The sequence below is a fragment of the Myodes glareolus genome, chromosome 17 (assembly GCF_982192425.1).
Source record: "Myodes glareolus chromosome 17, mMyoGla1.1, whole genome shotgun sequence".
Classification (NCBI taxonomy): domain Eukaryota; kingdom Metazoa; phylum Chordata; class Mammalia; order Rodentia; family Cricetidae; genus Myodes; species Myodes glareolus.
In genome coordinates this window covers 67,627,962-67,646,719 of record NC_142042.1, presented here as the reverse complement: position 1 = coordinate 67,646,719, position 18,758 = coordinate 67,627,962, and the positions used below count along the sequence as shown (strand labels likewise).

The following is an 18,758-nucleotide window of genomic DNA, read 5'->3' as shown; positions in this document are numbered from 1 at the left end:
CAGGTGCTTGCGTCTCCCAAGCCCCCCCCTCATCGTGCCCTCTCCATCTAACTTGCCTAACCTTTCTTACGTAAGGGCGGGGCTAATACCGGCTATTGGTCTATGTTCCTGCCAATCAATAAAGTCAGTTTAGTGATTGGCGGCGCTTCAGAGGGTAGCAGGTTTCTGTGTCAGTCCCGAGGAGGCAGCGTTTTCTCCGCTGCTCTTCTCTCCAGAAGGTTCTGCCGGTTCCCTCAGCTCTGGGTACTGGGCTCCGCATCGTGCCGCCATGATGGGCCACCGTCCAGTGCTCGTGCTCAGTGAGTTCAGGGAGGCGGTGGTTTCCTCCTCCCCTCTCTCCCTACACTGGCCAGGGTTGCCCGGCTCCGTCCCGCCATGACTCGGCCCACCGTACCTTCCAACCGCCTTTTCGTTTTGGAAGCGCCTTCTCTGGATTTTCTCTCCTATCAGCTCCCTTCCTTTGACAAAATGCCTTTACGCTCTCGGAGTCACTCATCTTTACGTGTGCTTCATCCCACTCGTGTTCCATTCTTTAGCCGCCACCCTCCACGCCCCCGTGTCCTTTCCAGCATGATTTCCGGCGTGTAGTTTGGGAATAATGATTCTTAACGTTAGGCCTTGCCTCATCCTGGGTCCATCCCTTAGCGGCTTGATATAGAGCAAATCGCTTAATCTGTGCTTTAACGTCAGTATTAGTAGGCTGTAGTAGTTCTTTAAAGAATTGCGAGTTAAGTTGGTTAAAGTAAAGCTGCCTTTACTGGCAGATCGCAAGTAGTATTTTGGCGGTAGCGGCCATTCAGCGACCCTTGTTCGGAAGTGGCACGCCTTGCCTCAACTAATTAAGTTCCTCCAGATTCCTCTTGGTTTTCTTTCCCCTTTAGGAAATGCCATTCGTTGCTTGAGTAAAGAGCACCAGTTCCTTTTCTGTTACGGGAACTGTTAAGCCAGGTTCGACCAGTTAAACATAGTAAATAGAAAAGCAGAAAAAGATTATTATTCGAAATGGTCACAAAGGGGTTCGGTGACCCCACCCACCCACAGACAAGACCATGGGCTTAAACTCAAGTAGCAGACCAGAGGCATAAGGGTCACTGTCTGCTCTCCTCTCCTGCGAGACAAGTTTCGAGTTTGGCTCGCGGGCTTTAGTCTTATTCTAGCATGAGATTCCTTGGGAATTAAATTTTCTTTGGGTACATCGAGAGTTGTTTTCTTTTTTCTGTCTTTATGTGTATGGGTGTTTTGCTTGCACGTGTGTCTGCGTACCACATAAGTGTCTCGTGCCTGTGGAGACCAGAAGAAAGCATCACATCCGCTGGAACTGAAGTTAGAGGCAGTTGTGAGCCACAATGGGGGCCTGGGAATCGAACCTGGATCCTGGCAGAGCAGCCAGTTTTCTTAAAGACTGAACCATCTTTCCAGCCTCGCAACGAGGCTTTCTTGGTCACTAATCTTTGAGATTGTAGCTTCTCTTCCCAGGGGTTTGTGAGGGATATGCACTTTTCTCCCCATCCTCAGGCATGAATCCGCGCTGGAAATACATGAGCCTACAGGAGAGTATTGATCAGGATTCTGAAATTGAAGTTATTTCAGGTTATATCTTTATGTACCAGGGGCTAAAATTGAGAAGTAAAGAGCTAAGGGTACATAAGCAGTTTTTGGGTTTGTTTTTTAATTTTATTCATTTTATGTGTATTTTGCCTGCATATATATCTGTGTGCCTGCAGACACTGTAAGAGGGTATCACATCCCCTGGCACTGGTTGTGAGCTGCCATGTTAGTTAGTGCTGGAAATTGAACCAGCACTACAAGAGCCTCTAGTGCTTTTATCTACTGAGCCATCTCTCCAGCCCCTAAACATGTTTTTTTTTAATATTTATTTATTATAGATACAATATTCTGTCTGCGTGTATGCCTGAAGGCTAGAAGAGGACACCAGACCCCTAAACATGTTTTTTGAGACAGGGTCTCACTTTATAGACCAGGCCGGGCTTGAATTCTGTCTCTCTTGTGCTGGGATTAAAGGCATTGTGCTACTATACCTAGCCCTAAACAGTTTTCTGGTCATCAAACTCGAAAATCTTTGTATTTATTTTTATTTTTAAAAGTTGTTAAATAGGGTTGGTGGGATAATTCAGTAGGTAAAAAAGGCACCTGCCACCAAGCCTAATAGCCAGAGGTGTATTTTGTTGCTTTTCTTTTGTTTCATTTGAGACAAATTCTCTCTAGGGAGACCAGACTGACCTCCAACTCACAGAGATTCTCCTGATTCTGCCTTAGCACTGAATTTAAAGGCATGCTTCACCACACCTGGCTTTGATAACAAAGATTAACCCTGGCAGACATGTGATAGTCAACTCCTGAACCCTGTCATGTGACCTCCACGCTGGCGAGCATTTGTGCATCTAACCTACACATACATACATTCATACACAAATTTAAAAATGTAAACATTTTCTGTTAAGGTCGGAAATGAATTGCTTGTGTATACTGGGCTGTTGACATGTATTTATGTCTGTTCTAGGTCAGAATACAAAGCGTGAGTCTGGAAGAAAAGTTCAATCTGGAAATATCAATGCTGCTAAGGTAGCACACGTTTTCAGTGTTTGTATGAGTTTGTTCTGGCTGACTCTAGTTCTGTATTTATGATAGCAAGCTTTCTATGGATCTGCGCTTCAGAGGATACAATTAAGCAAAGGCAGAATGGCTTTTCCAAAGCATTTCCTTGGTAGTGCTATGGGGAGGGAGGTTTTATAAGCTGCATGCTTATATGTATGTGTACCATGTGCATTCCTGGTATACAAGAAGGCTAGAAGAGGTAGTCAGATCTCTGAAACTGGAGTTACAGATTGTTGTGAAAGTGAGCCATGTGGGTGCTGGAACTTGGATCTGGATCCTCCAGAAGAGCAACAACCAGTGATCTTAACCACTAAATCATCTCTCCAGACCCGCCCCTGCCCCCTTTGTCAGACTGGCCTGAAACTCACTAGTCCAGGCTGTCCTTGAACTCACAGAGACCTGATTGCCTCTGTCTCCCAAGTAAATATCTCTTGAGTGAGTGATACAAGACTTGATTTTAGGTGACCTGAAGGCCACTGTCAGTAAAGATATTAAGGCTGGACTCTAAGGACATTGAGACTGTAGTAGACCTTGCACACGCTGTGTGTGAAAGAGAAGTCATTTATTGCTGTGTGTAAAATAGTTGCCATCCTTATTGTCAAGTGTCACTATTAAAACTGATTCTGGCTTGGGACTGGTGAGATGGCTCAGTGGTTAAGAGCACTGACTACTTCTCCAGAAGACGCGGGTTCAATTCCTGGCACCCACATGGCAGTTCGCAGCTGTTTGTAGCTCCAGTTCCAGGGAATCTGACATCGTTATACCAATACGCATGAAGTAATTTTTTTTTTTTAACTGACTCTGGCTGTAGAGTTGGCTCAGCAGTTCAGAGCATTTGCTCTTGTAGAAGACAGATTTCGTTTCTCAAACCTAGATGGTAGCTCACAATCTTCTGTGACTCTAGTTCTGGTTTCATGGGACCCAGCGTGCTCTTCAGACCTCTGTGGCCACCGGGCTTGCATACAGACATGTACACAGGCAAAACACTAGTCTGAGCTGGGCATGGTGGGGCATGCCTATAATCCCATCACTTGAGAAGCAAAAGCATCTCTAAATTCAAGACCAGCCAGAGATACTAGTGAGACCCTGTTTAAAACAGAATGCTGGTTTTGTCTGTTATTCTCCAAATCACGGTGTTTTCTGAGTTGTACTTTTTGTTTTGTGCCTCCTTACCAACAGACAATTGCAGACATCATCCGGACATGTTTGGGACCTAAATCTATGATGAAGGTTGGACTTTCTTTTATTGGAATTCAAACTCCAGGTCCTCCTTTTTTGTTATGTCTGAGACTTCTGTGTTTTCTTTCTTTCTTTTAATTGATTTGTATTGAGCTCTACATATTTCTCTGCTCCCTTCCCTGCCTCTCCCCTCTCCCAAGATCCCCATGCTCCCAATTTACTCAGAAGATCTTGTCTTTTTCTAGTTCCCCACTTCTGCTTTTTCTTAGATGCTTTTGGACCCAATGGGAGGCATCGTGATGACCAACGATGGCAATGCCATTCTTCGAGAGGTGTGTGCTTTTGATTTTGTTGTTGTCTTTCCTTTTTTCTCACCTCCTTTTCTGAAATTTCTATAAATACCAAGAGCCTGTTCAAACACTTGTAAACCTTGGCATGGTGTGTATGCTTCTAATCCCAGCAGTGGTAGAAGAGGATCATGAGTTCAGGGTCACACTAGGCTATAGAGGCTATATAACTCTGTCTCTGAAATTCAGGGGCTATTAAGGTATGACGACAGTGTACATGTAACCTCCACATTTAGGGGATAGAGGTAGGAGGATTGGGAATTTGAGATCAACCTTGGGGTTGTAAATGCTGGGATTATAGATATGAGCCATTATGCCTTGCTAGTCTAGTATGGCTGGCTTAAAAATGGAAACTCCAGGTGTGGTGTATACCTATTATCCCAGCATTCAGGAACTGAGGCAGAAGAATTGAGAGTTTGAGAACAGTCTGGGCTGTGTATCAATAATTTGTCTTACAAGCAAAACCTGGGGGCTAGAATATGAACCTCTGTATTGGAGTACATCTCTTTCATGTCTTAGATTCAATTTCCAGCACCAAAAAAAAGGAGGGGAACTAGGGGAAGCACCAGAAACTTAACTTCCCATGGACTAAGGCTGCAACTATGAAATTAAGGTAGCAGTGGGGCCTGGTTCTGAAGACTAAGGAAGAATCCTTTGCTGTTTCTAGCTTTTAATAGTATTTCTTGTTCCTTTGCTTTGTAAACCCAGGATCTCTGTTTCATCGTATAATTCTGGTGTGTCTTGCATGTGTTATAACACCAGTGGGACTCAGTTTAAACCAGTATGGCATCATTTAACTTGAACACTTCTAGCAAGACCTACTTCCAAGTAAAGCCACAACCCCATGTCCCAGCGTTTAGGATCTCCAGGGGACACAGCTCAGCCACTCTGGTGCTTGCAGCACTGAGCTGAAGAAACTGCTTTGTCCTCGAGAAGTTTTAATGCTTGAGTTCTCAGGGATGCTTTTCCCACAAAAGGAAAACTTGGAAAAGTGATGTGCTTAAGATGGGGAGGGCACTGTGTATCTGTGCCTGCCCATGGACCAGAAGAGGATATAGAATCTTACAGAACAGTGATTCTGTTCTCAGCTTCCTAATACTGCAACCCTTCTAAAACAATTCCTCGTGTTGTGGTGACCCCCACCCATAAAATTATTTTTATTGCTACTTTTTTATTTAGAAATATTAAGTAATTACTATGTGCTACAATTCTCCAAATTCTCAGTATAAATGAATTAAGACAGATTTTATTTGTTTATTTATTTATTATGTGTACAATATTCTGTCTGTGTGTCTGTCTGCAGGCCAGAAGAGGGCATCAGATCTCATTTCAGATGGTTGTGAACCACCATGTGGTTGCTGGGAATTGAACTCAGGACCTTTGGAAGAGCAGGCAGTGCTCTTAACCACTGAGCCATCTCTCCAGCTCTTTTATTGCTACTTTATAACTGTAACTTTGCCACTGTTAGGAATCATAATGTGGATATGTGGTATGCGACTCCCAGTGGGAATGAGTTCTAGAGGTAGAGCCTCACTTGGCTGTCAGCTCTAACACTGGTGCTAGGGACTGAACTTGGGTGGGTTCTCTGGAAGGCCAGTGACCACCTTTGACCATTGAGCAACTTTTTAGCACCTGGAGTGATTTTTGTTTTTGGAGACAAGGTCTCAACTATGTAGCCTTGGCTGACCTGGAGCTTGCTATGTACGGGTGTCCTTGAACTAGAATTTAGAGAGATCCACTAACCTTTACCTATCACTTCTGGGATTAAAAACATGAGCTAACACACCTGGCCTGGGACTGTTTTAATCATAAAGATGCAGTAAAACAAAGGGGGAGGCAGTGTGTATGGAAATAGAAGCTCAAGAGTTAGGGCCAAACTAAGAGGTCTTTGAGACATGGCAACATGAGTCAGCTTGCTGCCACGCCTGACAAATTTGAGTTCAGTCCCCAGCATCCCCATGGTAGGAGATAGCCAGGGATGGAGTGGAGGGATTGGGGTGGGGGGGTGGAAACTGGGATTGGTATGTAAAATGAAAAAAGATAGTTTTTTGTTTTTTGTTTTTTTAATTTAAAAAAGAACCAGACAGTTACCACAAGTTGTCCTCTGTCCTCTACGGGCACATTGTGGTCTGTATGTAACCACGTACAAACCAAAACAAAGTAAGTTTGGGGGGTTTTCTTGTTATCTTTTTTTCAATCTTTTGAGTAGTCTTGGTTCATTTTTCTTTCAGATTCAAGTTCAACACCCAGCAGCCAAATCTATGATTGAAATTAGCAGGACCCAGGATGAAGAGGTTGGAGATGGGACCACATCAGTAATTATTCTTGGTGAGAGGAAAGTGGAAGGTTGAAGGAGGAAATTAGAAATAGCGTGTATGCGGGGCAGGGGTGACTCAGCAGTTAAGAGCACTAACTGCTCTTGCAGAGAGAGGTCCAGGGTTCAATTCTCAGCACACACATAGCAGCTCACTGCTGTCTATAACTCCAGTCCCAGTGGATCTGATCTCTTCTAGCATCCTCAGGCACTGGGCATACTTATGGTACCTATATATACGTGCAGACAAAATATCCATGTGAAAAAGATGTGATGTAGAGCTCCTTGCCAATTGTTTATGTATTTTCTGCAATAAATACATATTTATTTATTATGTAAATACATAATAAATAAATAGAGTGTAGAGCGCTCTAAATTGGGTGAGCTTTCTTATGTTTAGAATGCAAGCTGTGTTATATTCTGTGAAGTCACTACAAACTAGTAGTGAATTCCATACTGTTATTGGTAGGGGCAATACAAGGTTAATAAGTTCTTGTGGTCACAACATTTTCATCAACTAACACATTTTATTGTTTTTCAAGCCAGGCTCATATGACTGATGAAATTACATGAGTTTTATCTTTGGGGAGCGGTGGGGGTTATTTTAAATTATGTACATGAATATGTGTGTCTGTTTTGAGGATACATTCTCAGGGGTACAGATGCTCACAGAAGTCAGAAGAAGGTATTGGGTCTCCCAACACTGGAGTTAACGTGGTTTTGAGCCACCTAAGTGTTCAGGTGATCTGTAAGAGCAGTTAAGTCTCTTGACCTCTGAGCCATCTCCAGCCTTACTTGCTCTTATAAAACACCTGCGTTCAGTTGGTCGTACCACGAATTGGTTCACAGCTATCCGTGAAATAAGTTCTAGTCTGTTAGGAACAGCCAAAGGGGAACTCAAGGTTGGTCCTCCTGTCTCCACCTCCTGGTACTGGGCTTAGCCCAGCTTGTCTTTGTTTTTAGTGCCAGCAGTTTGGCTATATACTAAGGTATTGAGTTAGTAAATGCTTCCCCTGTGTATTTTTCTTTCTTGGGGAAAAATATTTTCATTTTCCTTAGGAAATTATAACATATATTTAATTAGAAAGATTAAAAAGAGACCCGGTGGTGGTTTATGCCTTTAATCCCAGCACTCGGGAGGTAGAGGCAGGTGGATCTCTTGAGTTTAAGGCCAGCCTGGTCTGCAAAGTGAGTTCTAGGATTGGCTTCATAGCTACTAAGAAACCGTGTCTTGAAAAACCATAAAAAAAGAGAAGTAGTAGTTCATAAGATCAATGTTTGATAATTTAAAATGTGTCTAATGTATTTTCTTTATGAATTGGTATCTAGAGAATGTAAATTTTGAAACAGTAGTAACAGCTTAATGAGGGTCTCTTTATGAGAATCTGTTTTAAGAAAATATCTATTAGAAGCATCAGGAAATTAAATTGCCTTCATCTCCTAGTACTTTGAAGTACACTGCCATGATGGCTGTGTCCTTGTTTACAGCGGGAGAAATGCTGTCTGTGGCTGAGCATTTTCTAGAGCAGCAGATGCACCCAACCGTGGTGATCAGTGCTTACCGCATGGCACTGGAGGATATGATCAGCACCCTGAAGAAAATCAGGTATGGAGCAGGACTGGAAATGGATAGTGTGGGAAGCTTAGGTTGACTGTTCTCTTCTAAGACAGCTAAGCATACAGCACACGTGCACATGCTCACATACATACACACAGTGACTTTTCAGCCTGGCTTTATATAGTGAGAAGTGGAATCAAAGTGGAGGTGAAAGGAAGTTTGTGTTTTAGAATAATAATTCAAAGTATATAAATATTAAAAGGAATATCAATTACCCAAGTTTCATACTTGGAACCCTTGTAAAGAAAGGAAGGACTCCACAAAGTTATCCTCTGACCTCACACATATGTGCTCTATGCACACACATATCACACACGCACAGCTTTATAGAAAAAAAGACAGTGTTAGAGGTGGAGACAGGAGGGCTCCTGGGGTTAGTCTGTTGGAACTTGCAAACTCTTAGGTTCAGTGAAATACCAAGGATGACACGTGGTGTTCCGATTCTGTTCTTTCCACACACCACATGCACACGTCGAGAGAGAATGACTAGGTGCGTGCCATGTTAGTAGTTGCCATGCAAAGTGAAGTTTAAGATAGGCCTGTCTTCCTAGATACTAGAGTACGAAGGAGCATAAGGAGTGAGTTGTTTACAGTTATTCAAGACTTAGTATTAAAATGTCCTACTATCATGTATGGGTACAGCTAATTCAGTGCTCTGTGCTGCGAAGACAACAGCCAGCAGTTTTCCATTAAAATGAGGGCCACACCAGAAAATGATGCTTGAATCTAGAGAATTAATAGTTTATATTTGCTTGGGGATAATAGTATAATATAGGAAATATAAAAGTACATGAATGCCCAGCACTCAGGAGGCAGAGGCAGGTGGATCTCTGTGCATTTGAGGCCAGCCTGGTCTACAGAGTAAGTTCTAGGACAGCCAGGGCTGTTACACAAAGAAACTCTGTCTGAATGGGTGGGGAAGGAAGTACAGGCCTTTCATCCCAGCACTTAGGATACACAGGGAGACCCTGACTCAAAAAACCCAAAAATAATGGGAAGTAGAGGAAGGTGGATCGCTATTAGTTTAAGACCAGTCTGGTTTCAGAACAACCAGAGAGCTACAGAGACCCTGTCTCAAAAAAAAAAAAAAACCAAACAAGGGGGCTGGAGAGATGGCTCAGCGGTTAGGAGCATTGCCTGCTCTTCCAAAGGTCCTGAGTTCAATTCCCAGCAGCCACATGGTGGCTCACAACTATCTGTAATGAGGTCTGGTGCCCTCTTCTGGCCTGCAGACATACATGTAGACAGAATATAGTATACATAATAAATAAATATTAAAAACAAACAAAAAAAAAACAGGGAGTGGTGGTGCTTGCCTTTAGTTTCCTCACTAGGGAGGCAGAGGAACGTGGTGTATCTCAAAATGAATTCCAGGACAGCCAGGGCTACACAGAGAAACTCCAAAACAAAACACACATACACAAAACCAAAAACTTATAAACAAAATGTGTATGACTTCTAACCTTCACTTAATTTGGGAATTTTAGTTACAAAATGGTAGGAGTCATAAAACAGTGTACTCTCTGAGGTACTGTGTTAAACATTTTATGGTTACTGCTTATCATATTATCTGGGTTTCTATTTCCAGTACCCCTGTTGATGTTAATAACCGTGATATGATGCTGAACATCATCAATAGCTCTATTACTACAAAAGTTATCAGTCGGTGGTCCTCTTTGGCATGCAATATTGCCCTGGATGCTGTCAAGACCGTGCAGTTTGAAGAGAATGGCCGAAAGGAAATTGACATCAAAAAGTATGCAAGGGTGGAAAAGGTAAGCTGGTCCGGTGTGTGTCTGAGAGTTAACTATCTGGCATGGTCACTCCACTTCAGAGGAGGGGTCTTTAGTTAGAACTAGAAAGGAGAACTGGACAGACTGAGAGCCTGGAAAATAAAAACCTAAGAGAAAGGAAGAATTCCTAAAATAATTTTTGCTGCCTTCACTGCCTCCCATACACAAGGTTTACCAAGGGTAAGGAAATACATTGGCATGTCCATATTGATGCATGTAAATATTAGTCATCAGTGAGGATATAAATTTTGTAAGTACTGGAACTGCAGAAATGGCTCAGCAGTTAAGAGCCCATACTGCTCATGCAGAGGACCCATGGGTGAATTCCAGCACCCACATGGTGTCTCAGCCATCCGTAACTCCAGTTCCAGAGAACCTGATTCCCTCTTTTGACCTCTGAGGGCACCACACACACACACAATACACATATATGCAGGCAAACCGCTAATCTGGGTTCTCTAGAGAGCAGCACTTAACAAAATAAGTAAATGACAAAATAAGGGGCTGGAGAGATGGCTCAGTGGTTAAGAGCACTGCCCGCTCTTCCAAAGGTCCTAAGTTCAATTCCCAGCAACCACATGGTGGCTCTAACCACCTGTAGTGAGATCTGGTGCCCTCTTCTGGCCTGAAGAAATATACACAGACAGAATATTGTATACATGATAAATAAATATTTTTTAAAAAATGACAAATATTACAGGGGCTTTATTGTTCCAACAGTGACTGTCTCCTGATAGAGAAGCCACGAGTCAGGTATTAGTCCACTAGGCTGATTGTCTCAGCTGGTCTTCAGTCTCCTTGGACTCCCAAAGAAGGAGTCTCTAATGCCTCAGCAGCAGGGCAGATGTCAGTGGGAATGAGAACAAGCAAACGGCAAAAGTTTTTATGTTGCCTGCCACCAAAGGTGTGGCCCAGATTTAGGGTGGGTCTTCTCTGCCTAATGATCCAGTCAAGAAAGCCAATGCGAAGGACTCCTTGGGTTTTAGTTGGTTCCAGATGTCAAGTTTACAGCCAAGATTGGCTCTCATACACTCAAAAACAAAATTTGCCAAAAAGTAAACCTAACAATTGCAAATAAAATACAAAGCTTTTCTATTTTGACAAAATTTAAGTAAGCCTGTCACTGCACTTTGTTTTTGAGCTTCATGGAGGAAAGATATCCTAGAATCTTGAAACAGTCATTTAGGAAAGAAGCAAATATGGAGGTGGGTTTGAGGTTTGTGTCTGTTGCTGAGGCTTAGACCTAGGAAAACAAGTGCTGTATGATATACCCTAGTCCCATCTACTGCCTCTTGATTATGTAGTGAAGTAAATCTTCTTTGGCTCAGATTCCTGGGGGCATCATTGAAGACTCGTGTGTCTTACGTGGAGTAATGATTAACAAGGATGTGACCCATCCACGAATGCGCCGCTACATCAAGAACCCTCGAATTGTACTACTGGATTCTTCTCTAGAGTACAAGAAAGGAGAAAGCCAGGTAAGATTCCCAGCTTGTAGAGCTTTTTGTTTTTCTGAGACAGGTTCTCTTTACACAGTTCTGGTGTCCTGAAACCCACATTTGTAGACCAGGTTGGCTTCAGACTAACAGATCCAGTCCACCTGCCTCTGTCTCCCAAATACTGGAATTAAATTGTGCGTGTGTTTTAAAGTCGGCTCTTGACTTATATGAAAAGTGACAACAATAAAGTTGTGTGCTCACTTCTATCTATTATCCTGTATACTTGTTACCACTGATTTTTCACAGTAGTTCTTGAAAATAGTTTGATATTGCTTTATTTTCCCCCAAAAAAATCACTCCTGCATTCATTAAAACTGCATCAGACATATGGATATAGACGTGTGCCTACAGTCCTGTCTACTTAGAAAAATGAATGAGGCAGGAAGATCACTTGGTTCAGGACCAACCTCGACGGTACATTTATTCACTTTTCTCCTTCTTTGACTTTGGCACATTTTAAACCTAGCTCTGTAGGACTTTAGTTTGGGGATTGATTGTAAGACAGGGTTTCTTGATAGCTTTGGAACCTGTCCTGGGGCTTGCTCTGTATACCAGACTGGCCTCAAACTCTCAGAGATCTGCCTGTCACTGCCTCTTGAGTGCTGGGATTAAAGACATGTACCGCCACCACCCGAAGGGATTTTTTAAGGGTTGGCCTTGGAAGGTTTAGACAGTGTTACCCTGTAGCCTGGGTGGTCTAAAACTTGATATGTGGCTGGATTAGGAATCTGTCTGCTTGCCTCAACCTCCTAAATGCTGGGGTTACAGGTGTGACTTACTTTTTTTTTGTTTATTGTTTGGTTTTGTTCTTTTGGTTTCCAAAACAGGTTTATCTGTGTAGCCCTGACTGTCCTGGCCTCAGACTCATAGAGATCCGTCTGCATGTGCCTCTTGATTAAAGTGTGGTATGCACACACTCTCCCCATCTGTGTCCCATGTCTTCTAATGTATAAGGAGCACCTAGGGCCTGAGTTCTTTAATTTTTACCACTAAAGGGAATTTGCAAAGTATAGAGACATGCAGGTTTTAAGCCAGTGAATCTTCTTTTGTTTTTTTGAGACAGGGTTTCTCTGTGTAGCCTTGGCTGTCCTGGAACTCGCTTTGTAGACCAGGCTGGCCTTGAACTCACAGAGATTGACTTGCCTCTGCCTGTCAAGTGCTGGGATTAAAGACGTGCATCACCACCACCCGGCATCATTGGATCTTACTAATGATTGGAAACAATCAAATTAATTCAGGGACATGATTGCTTACACCTGTAATCCCAGCCGAGAATGAGATTAGCCTGGGTAGAGAAAGTTAAGATTGTGTCCCAAAAATTCACAAGTGGGGGAGATGAATCAACCTAAAAATTATTCATGCACACTAACTAGTAAATAAGTTATACCTGGTTACATGGGTGTGAAGTTTGGATGTTCGGGTTCATAATTTCTGGGATATATGAGAGGGCTGGGTGGAGGGAGGACAGTAATTGAGATAACACTTGAATAGCTTCATCAGCCTGGAAAGTTTGTGTGTGTGCCTGGACATGCACATGGAGGTCTGGGGAACATTGCATCTGAGTGCAATCCAGAAGAGGGTGTCGGATCTCCTAGGGCTGGAATTAACAGGTAGCTGTGAGCAGTACTTGATCTTGATTTCTGAGTCATCTCTCCAGCTTTATCAAGCCTTGTCTTCACTCACAGACTGACATTGAGATTACACGAGAGGAGGATTTCACCCGAATCCTGCAAATGGAAGAAGAGTACATTCAGCAGTTGTGTGAGGACATTATCCAGCTGAAGCCTGATGTAGTCATCACAGAGAAGGGCATTTCAGGTAGGGCTCCATCTGCCTCTCAAGCCTGCCTTTGAGGTAGAAGAGGTAGAAAGGTGACTTTGGTTTGGTTTTATCCCTCAAATTGGTAAAGACACATCACGTGCTTTTGCCAAGCAGTGGTGGTGCACATCTTTAAGGTCAGCCAGGGCTACCCAGAGAAACCCTGTCTCGAGAAAACAAAAACTGTCATGTGCTGTTTAGAATACTACTTTAGGGATGAAACCATTTTGGAGTCTGGAGTTTGAGCATCTGACTGCCGCTTTTCTCAACTTTCAGATTTAGCTCAGCACTACCTCATGCGGGCCAATGTCACAGCCATTCGCAGAGTCCGGAAGACAGACAATAATCGCATTGCTAGGTAAGTAAACCAGCTAAAGGTAGGCAGTATTTCTCTTTCTTTCTTTCTTTTTTTTTTTAAGCTGCATAGTATAGTCATTGATTAAATGGTAGAGGATATAACTGCTTATCAAAAAGTTTTCTCAGCCAAGCAATGGTGGCATACACCTTTAATCCCAGCACTGGGGAGGCCAGAGCTACAGAGAAACCCTGTCTTGAAAAACAGAGGGGGAGTGAGTTTGAGAGAGATACCATGCACAGGCACATTAGCATAAATCCAAGTTGACTTTATTTCTGCTTGTTCCAACATGTTTTGAGACATAATATATGTATATTTAGTTGTCTTTGCTTGCCCAAAGTTTAGAGAAAGGGTGGCAATTAAGAAGTGTCATCAAGGGACTGGAGAGACGGCTCAGCCGTTAAGAGGAAAAAGAGTTGTCCATATAAATTGGGAGTTGGTGACTTGAGTTTGAGGCCAGCCTGGTCTCAGGACTGGTTCCAGGACATCCAGGGCAAATAGAGAAACCGTCTCAAAAACAAAAAAGAAAAGTCCTAGGCTGGGTTTAGTGCTGTAGTCACTTGGGAGGCGGAGACGGACGGACGTCTGAGCTCCAGGACAGACCCTCTCTCACCCAGATAGAGAAGCCAGTGTGGTCCTACTGAGCACTCATGCACACCTGTGAGTGGAGGTGACCAGGCTAGACATTAGGAGGACAGCCTGGATTAAAAGAGACTATTTCAAAACCAAAATTTATTTTACATTTGTTAAAATTGATCATATTTATAATCTATGCTAGTCTTGGATTCCAAGCTGGACTTGAACCCACAATCCTCTTGCCTCAACTTCCTGTTCTAGAATTGTAGATGAGTGTCTTAGGGTTTCTGTTGCTCTCAGCACCATGACCACAGCAACTCTTAAGAAGAAAGCATTTAATTGGGGTGGCTTGCTTACAGTTTCAGAGGTTCGGTCCTTTATCATCATAATGGGAGCATGGCGCAGTATATTGACAGATGTGTTGCAGGTAGCAGGAAATGTACTGAACACTGGGAGGTATCCTGAACATAGGAAACCTCAAAGGCTGCCCCTCTGTCACGCCCACTCTAGCAAAACCACATCTCCTAATAGTGCTGTTCCCTATGAGGTTTTGAGGGCCAGGGACATTCAAACTACCACAGTGTGTATCCCAACTTTTTCTCAGATTGTTACTTGCTTGACTTTGGAGTCTTTTTAGTACAGTCTTTTTCATTCCTGTGTATTTGTGTGATGTGCAGTAGGTACACAGGTATGCCACAGTGCGCCTGTGGAGGTTAGAGGACAGCTTTGTGAGTCTATTGGCTCCAGGTATTGAACTCACGATGTACATGTTAGATATGTACATACGTACATATATACTTTTTTAAAAAATTATACTTGGATCCAGCTATGCCCGGTTTTACTAGCGAATAGTTGCCATGTGTGTGTATAATTTTATTATTAAAACCTTATTTTGAAAAACTTGGTTGCGGCACTCACCTTTAATCCCAGCACTCGGGAGGGAGAGGCAAGTGCATCTTTGAGTTCGAGGCCAGCCTGGTTTACGGAGCGAGTGCCAGGACAGGCTCCAAAGCTACAGAGAAACCCTGTCTCAAAAAACTTGGCCTGTGTGCATTTAAAACCTTTTCCACTTGTCAGTCTAGACCACTTGAGTAATTCTAATAATTTACTTCATTCTAATCACAGACTGTAGACTACAGATGGATAAAAGCATCTGAAATCATATCCTATCTTCTCCATCCAATAGAGCCTGTGGGGCACGGATAGTCAGCCGACCAGAGGAACTGAGAGAAGAAGATGTTGGTACAGGCGCGGGCCTGTTGGAAATCAAGAAGATTGGAGATGAGTACTTCACATTCATCACTGAGTGCAAAGATCCAAAGGCCTGCACCATTCTTCTTAGAGGAGCCAGCAAGGAGATACTCTCGGTGAGTAAGCCTTGGGGTAAGCAAGGAAAGGATATTGTTCCATCCTGAGCTTTTCACCACAGTAGCAAACTTAACTTTAAAATAAAAAAAAATATTTATTTTAGCAGTTTTTAATTTCAGTCCATGATCCTTTGGCCTGTGGCTGCATGTCTACATAAATGTGTAAAGGATCGGAACCACTCACTTGATGGTGAGGAAGTTAAAAGAACATTAAGTGCTGGGTTCTGACTCTAGCACCACATGAACCAGGCATGGTGGTAGATTTGGAAGAATGGCTTACTCCTGCATACAGACTATGAGGCCAACCTCATCTTAAAGGCGAGAGGAAGAGGGGGAGAGATAGGCATAGTTTGGAAACAGACTAGTGATCTTGTTACCTACTTAGCTGCTGTGATTTGGAAGCCTAGTGTGGTAGCTCATACCTGTGATAACAGCTGAGGCAGAAGGATCAATAGAAATTTGAAAATGTGAGGCCTGTCCTGTCCTTTTTAAGTGAAAAAAAAGTGGCAAGTGCCTTTAATCCCAGCGCTTGGGAGGCAGAGATAGGTGGATCTCTGAATTTGAGGTCAGCCCGGTCTATAGAGTGAGTTCCAGGACAGACAGAGCTGTCTTGAAAAAAAACAATAACAAAACTCATACAACAGTAAATAAGAACAGACCAGATGTGAACACCTTTAATTCTACCACTCCAGAGGCAAAGGCTGGTGGATCTCTGTGGGTTTGTTCAAGGCCAGCCTGGTCGACTTACTGAATTCTAGGACAGTAATGGCGACACAGGCTCTGTTTGCAAACAAAAAATTTCTACTTAGTGGGTCGGTGACTATAAATCCTACCCTTACCACCTGGGGTGGGGAGTCTTGAAACTCCCTGTGTTGCCGAGGATGATTAACATTCTGGACCTCCAACCTTCCTTGATTTGGTAAAAAGATTATAGGCATTTTCATCCTCATTGTTGGTGTGATACTAAGGGTGCTTTATACCTGCTAGGCTAGCATTCTGCCACCTGAGCTACAGTCCTAGTACAAGAGGGAGGGTGGAAGGATCTCTTTCGTAGCTCAGTGTGGACTCATACTTTTGGCAGCCCTGCCTCGGTCTCCATTGAGACAGGCTCAGCATTACTGCTGTTCCCTCCTTTCCTTCCATCTTCTATTTGTTTGTTTTCCATGTATGTCATTGGGCATATTCCGTGGTGCTGGTATGTGGGAGTTAGTTCCCTCTCGTGGGTTCCAGGAATCAATCTTGGTCAGGCTTGTTGAAAAGAGCCTTGAGCCACTAAGCCATCTCTGCAGCCCCTCCTTAATTATTTCTAAATTGAGATTATAACTCCATCCCCACCCCCGGAGGAAGTACCTTTCCCAAGCTATATTACTGGTAAGCAGTAGACAGTTTGCAGTGCACCATGCAGTCTCTAAAGGACGTAACTAATGAGGGTGGGATGAAATACCTAAAAACTTACACTCATAGTTGAAATGTACCATCCCCTAATCCTCTTGCAGGCCTCCTCCTGTCCTCGCTTAATATTTCTGAATTATGCCTCCTTCCCCCCCCCCCCCAGGCAGGGTTTATCTGTAACAGCTCTGGCTGGCCTTGAACTCCCAAAGATCTGCCTTCTGATTAAAGGTATACTCCACCACCACCCTAGTTGTGCCTCTTAAGGACTTAACTTCCGCCCTTCACCAGTAGGAGTCACAGGGTCTGAGTTATCCTCCTTTGTGCTTTGCTAAAACCATGTCAGGCAGGAAATCATTTGATGCCTCTTGATTTTTCTATGAATCATTGAGTTGACTATACCATCTCTCTACTTCCCCAAGGAAGTAGAACGCAACCTCCAGGATGCCATGCAAGTGTGCCGAAATGTCCTCCTGGACCCTCAGTTGGTGCCTGGTGGTGGAGCCTCGGAGATGGCTGTGGCCCATGCCTTGACAGAAAAATCTAAGGCCATGACTGGTGTGGAACAATGGCCATATAGAGCTGTGGCCCAAGCTTTAGAAGTCATCCCTCGTACCTTGATCCAAAACTGTGGAGCCAGTACCATTCGTCTGCTTACCTCCCTTCGAGTGAGTTCTTTTCTATGCTCATACCTTGCCAAGGTAAGGTAAGGCAAGCTATGTTTGGCCTAGGGAGATGTTTTGTTGTGGTTTTTTTTTTTCTTTCAGCTTGTGTGTATGCTCATAAACACACATATGCTTGTACTTGTGTACACATTGATGTGGGTGTGGGGTGTGTGTATATAACTAGAGTCAACCTTCAGCCTTGCCTTTGCCCTCTAAGCTTTTCTTACAGCACATTCCTTTAAAATCTTTCCATCTTTGCCTTGTTTGCTGGCCTTGTTTTCTAACACCAGTTTTCTTCATTGTATTCTCCCTCCATGGGTTTGTCCCACCTGCAGGCCAAGCACACACAGGAGAATTGTGAGACGTGGGGTGTGAATGGTGAGACTGGTACCTTGGTGGACATGAAAGAGCTGGGTATATGGGAACCGTTGGCTGTGAAGCTGCAAACATACAAAACAGCAGTGGAGGTAAGACACCCTAAGGTATGCATATGCTGTTTCTGTCCTGACAACCAGCTACTGTGCTTTGGAAGGGAGGGGCCATAAAAGATTGCTAAATTCCTATTCCCTAAAGATCTCCCAAGGAATTCCATTTCCCTACTTACCTTTAGCTTATACGAAAACAGTGTATCAGGGCACAAGCTACATCCCTTGCTTAGGGAGGACTGCATTGTTTATTCAAGACTCTGAAAAGCGGAGATTCCAGATAAAATGGTAATTCTGTGGGAGGGGATACATTTAAAAGGAAACAGTGTCTTTCCCTTCTCATCTGACCTCTTTGGACTGTTTACTCTTAGACTGCGGTTCTTCTTCTGCGGATTGATGACATTGTCTCTGGCCACAAGAAGAAGGGTGATGACCAGACCCGGCAAAGCAGTGCTCCAGATGCTGGTCAGGAGTGAGTGGTGAGCAAGGTGACTTCAACGCACAGAACCAGCAGTCTCCTGTTTCCTGAGCCAGAGTTCCAGGAACACTGTGGACACCTTTGTTTGCAAAGGATCAAGTTGAGGGGCAGCCCCCAGTCTGTCCCATTTTGGTTTGCAAAAAGCACTGACATGTATCTCTTCTCTATTGTAAGCTTTCCATTTAGTTTGCTTCCAGTGATTAAATCTAAGTCATTTGAGACAGTTGTCATGTGTTTTCTTTAATCTCGGGGCTCATCTCTACATCCTAGCAATACAAGAGGAGTCTGAAAACCTTATTAGGAGCAAAGAAGACGAATT

At 43.4% G+C, this 18,758-nt stretch overlaps 1 protein-coding gene across 1 annotated transcript; it reads left to right on the top strand.

Annotated features, from left to right (window-relative positions):
• The first annotated feature begins 144 nt into the window (after positions 1-144).
• Cct3 (chaperonin containing TCP1 subunit 3) lies at positions 145-18,658 on the top strand. The gene is made up of 14 exons (XM_087897371.1): positions 145-299; positions 2,522-2,583; positions 3,796-3,846; positions 4,065-4,127; positions 6,374-6,470; positions 7,945-8,062; positions 9,663-9,849; positions 11,196-11,345; positions 13,052-13,184; positions 13,461-13,542; positions 15,302-15,482; positions 17,294-17,539; positions 17,872-18,003; positions 18,333-18,658. The coding sequence occupies exons 1-14, from the start codon at positions 269-271 to the stop codon at positions 18,435-18,437; spliced, it is 1,638 nt and encodes a 545-aa protein (XP_087753497.1). The 5' UTR covers positions 145-268; the 3' UTR covers positions 18,438-18,658.
• Positions 18,659-18,758: the final 100 nt, after the last annotated feature.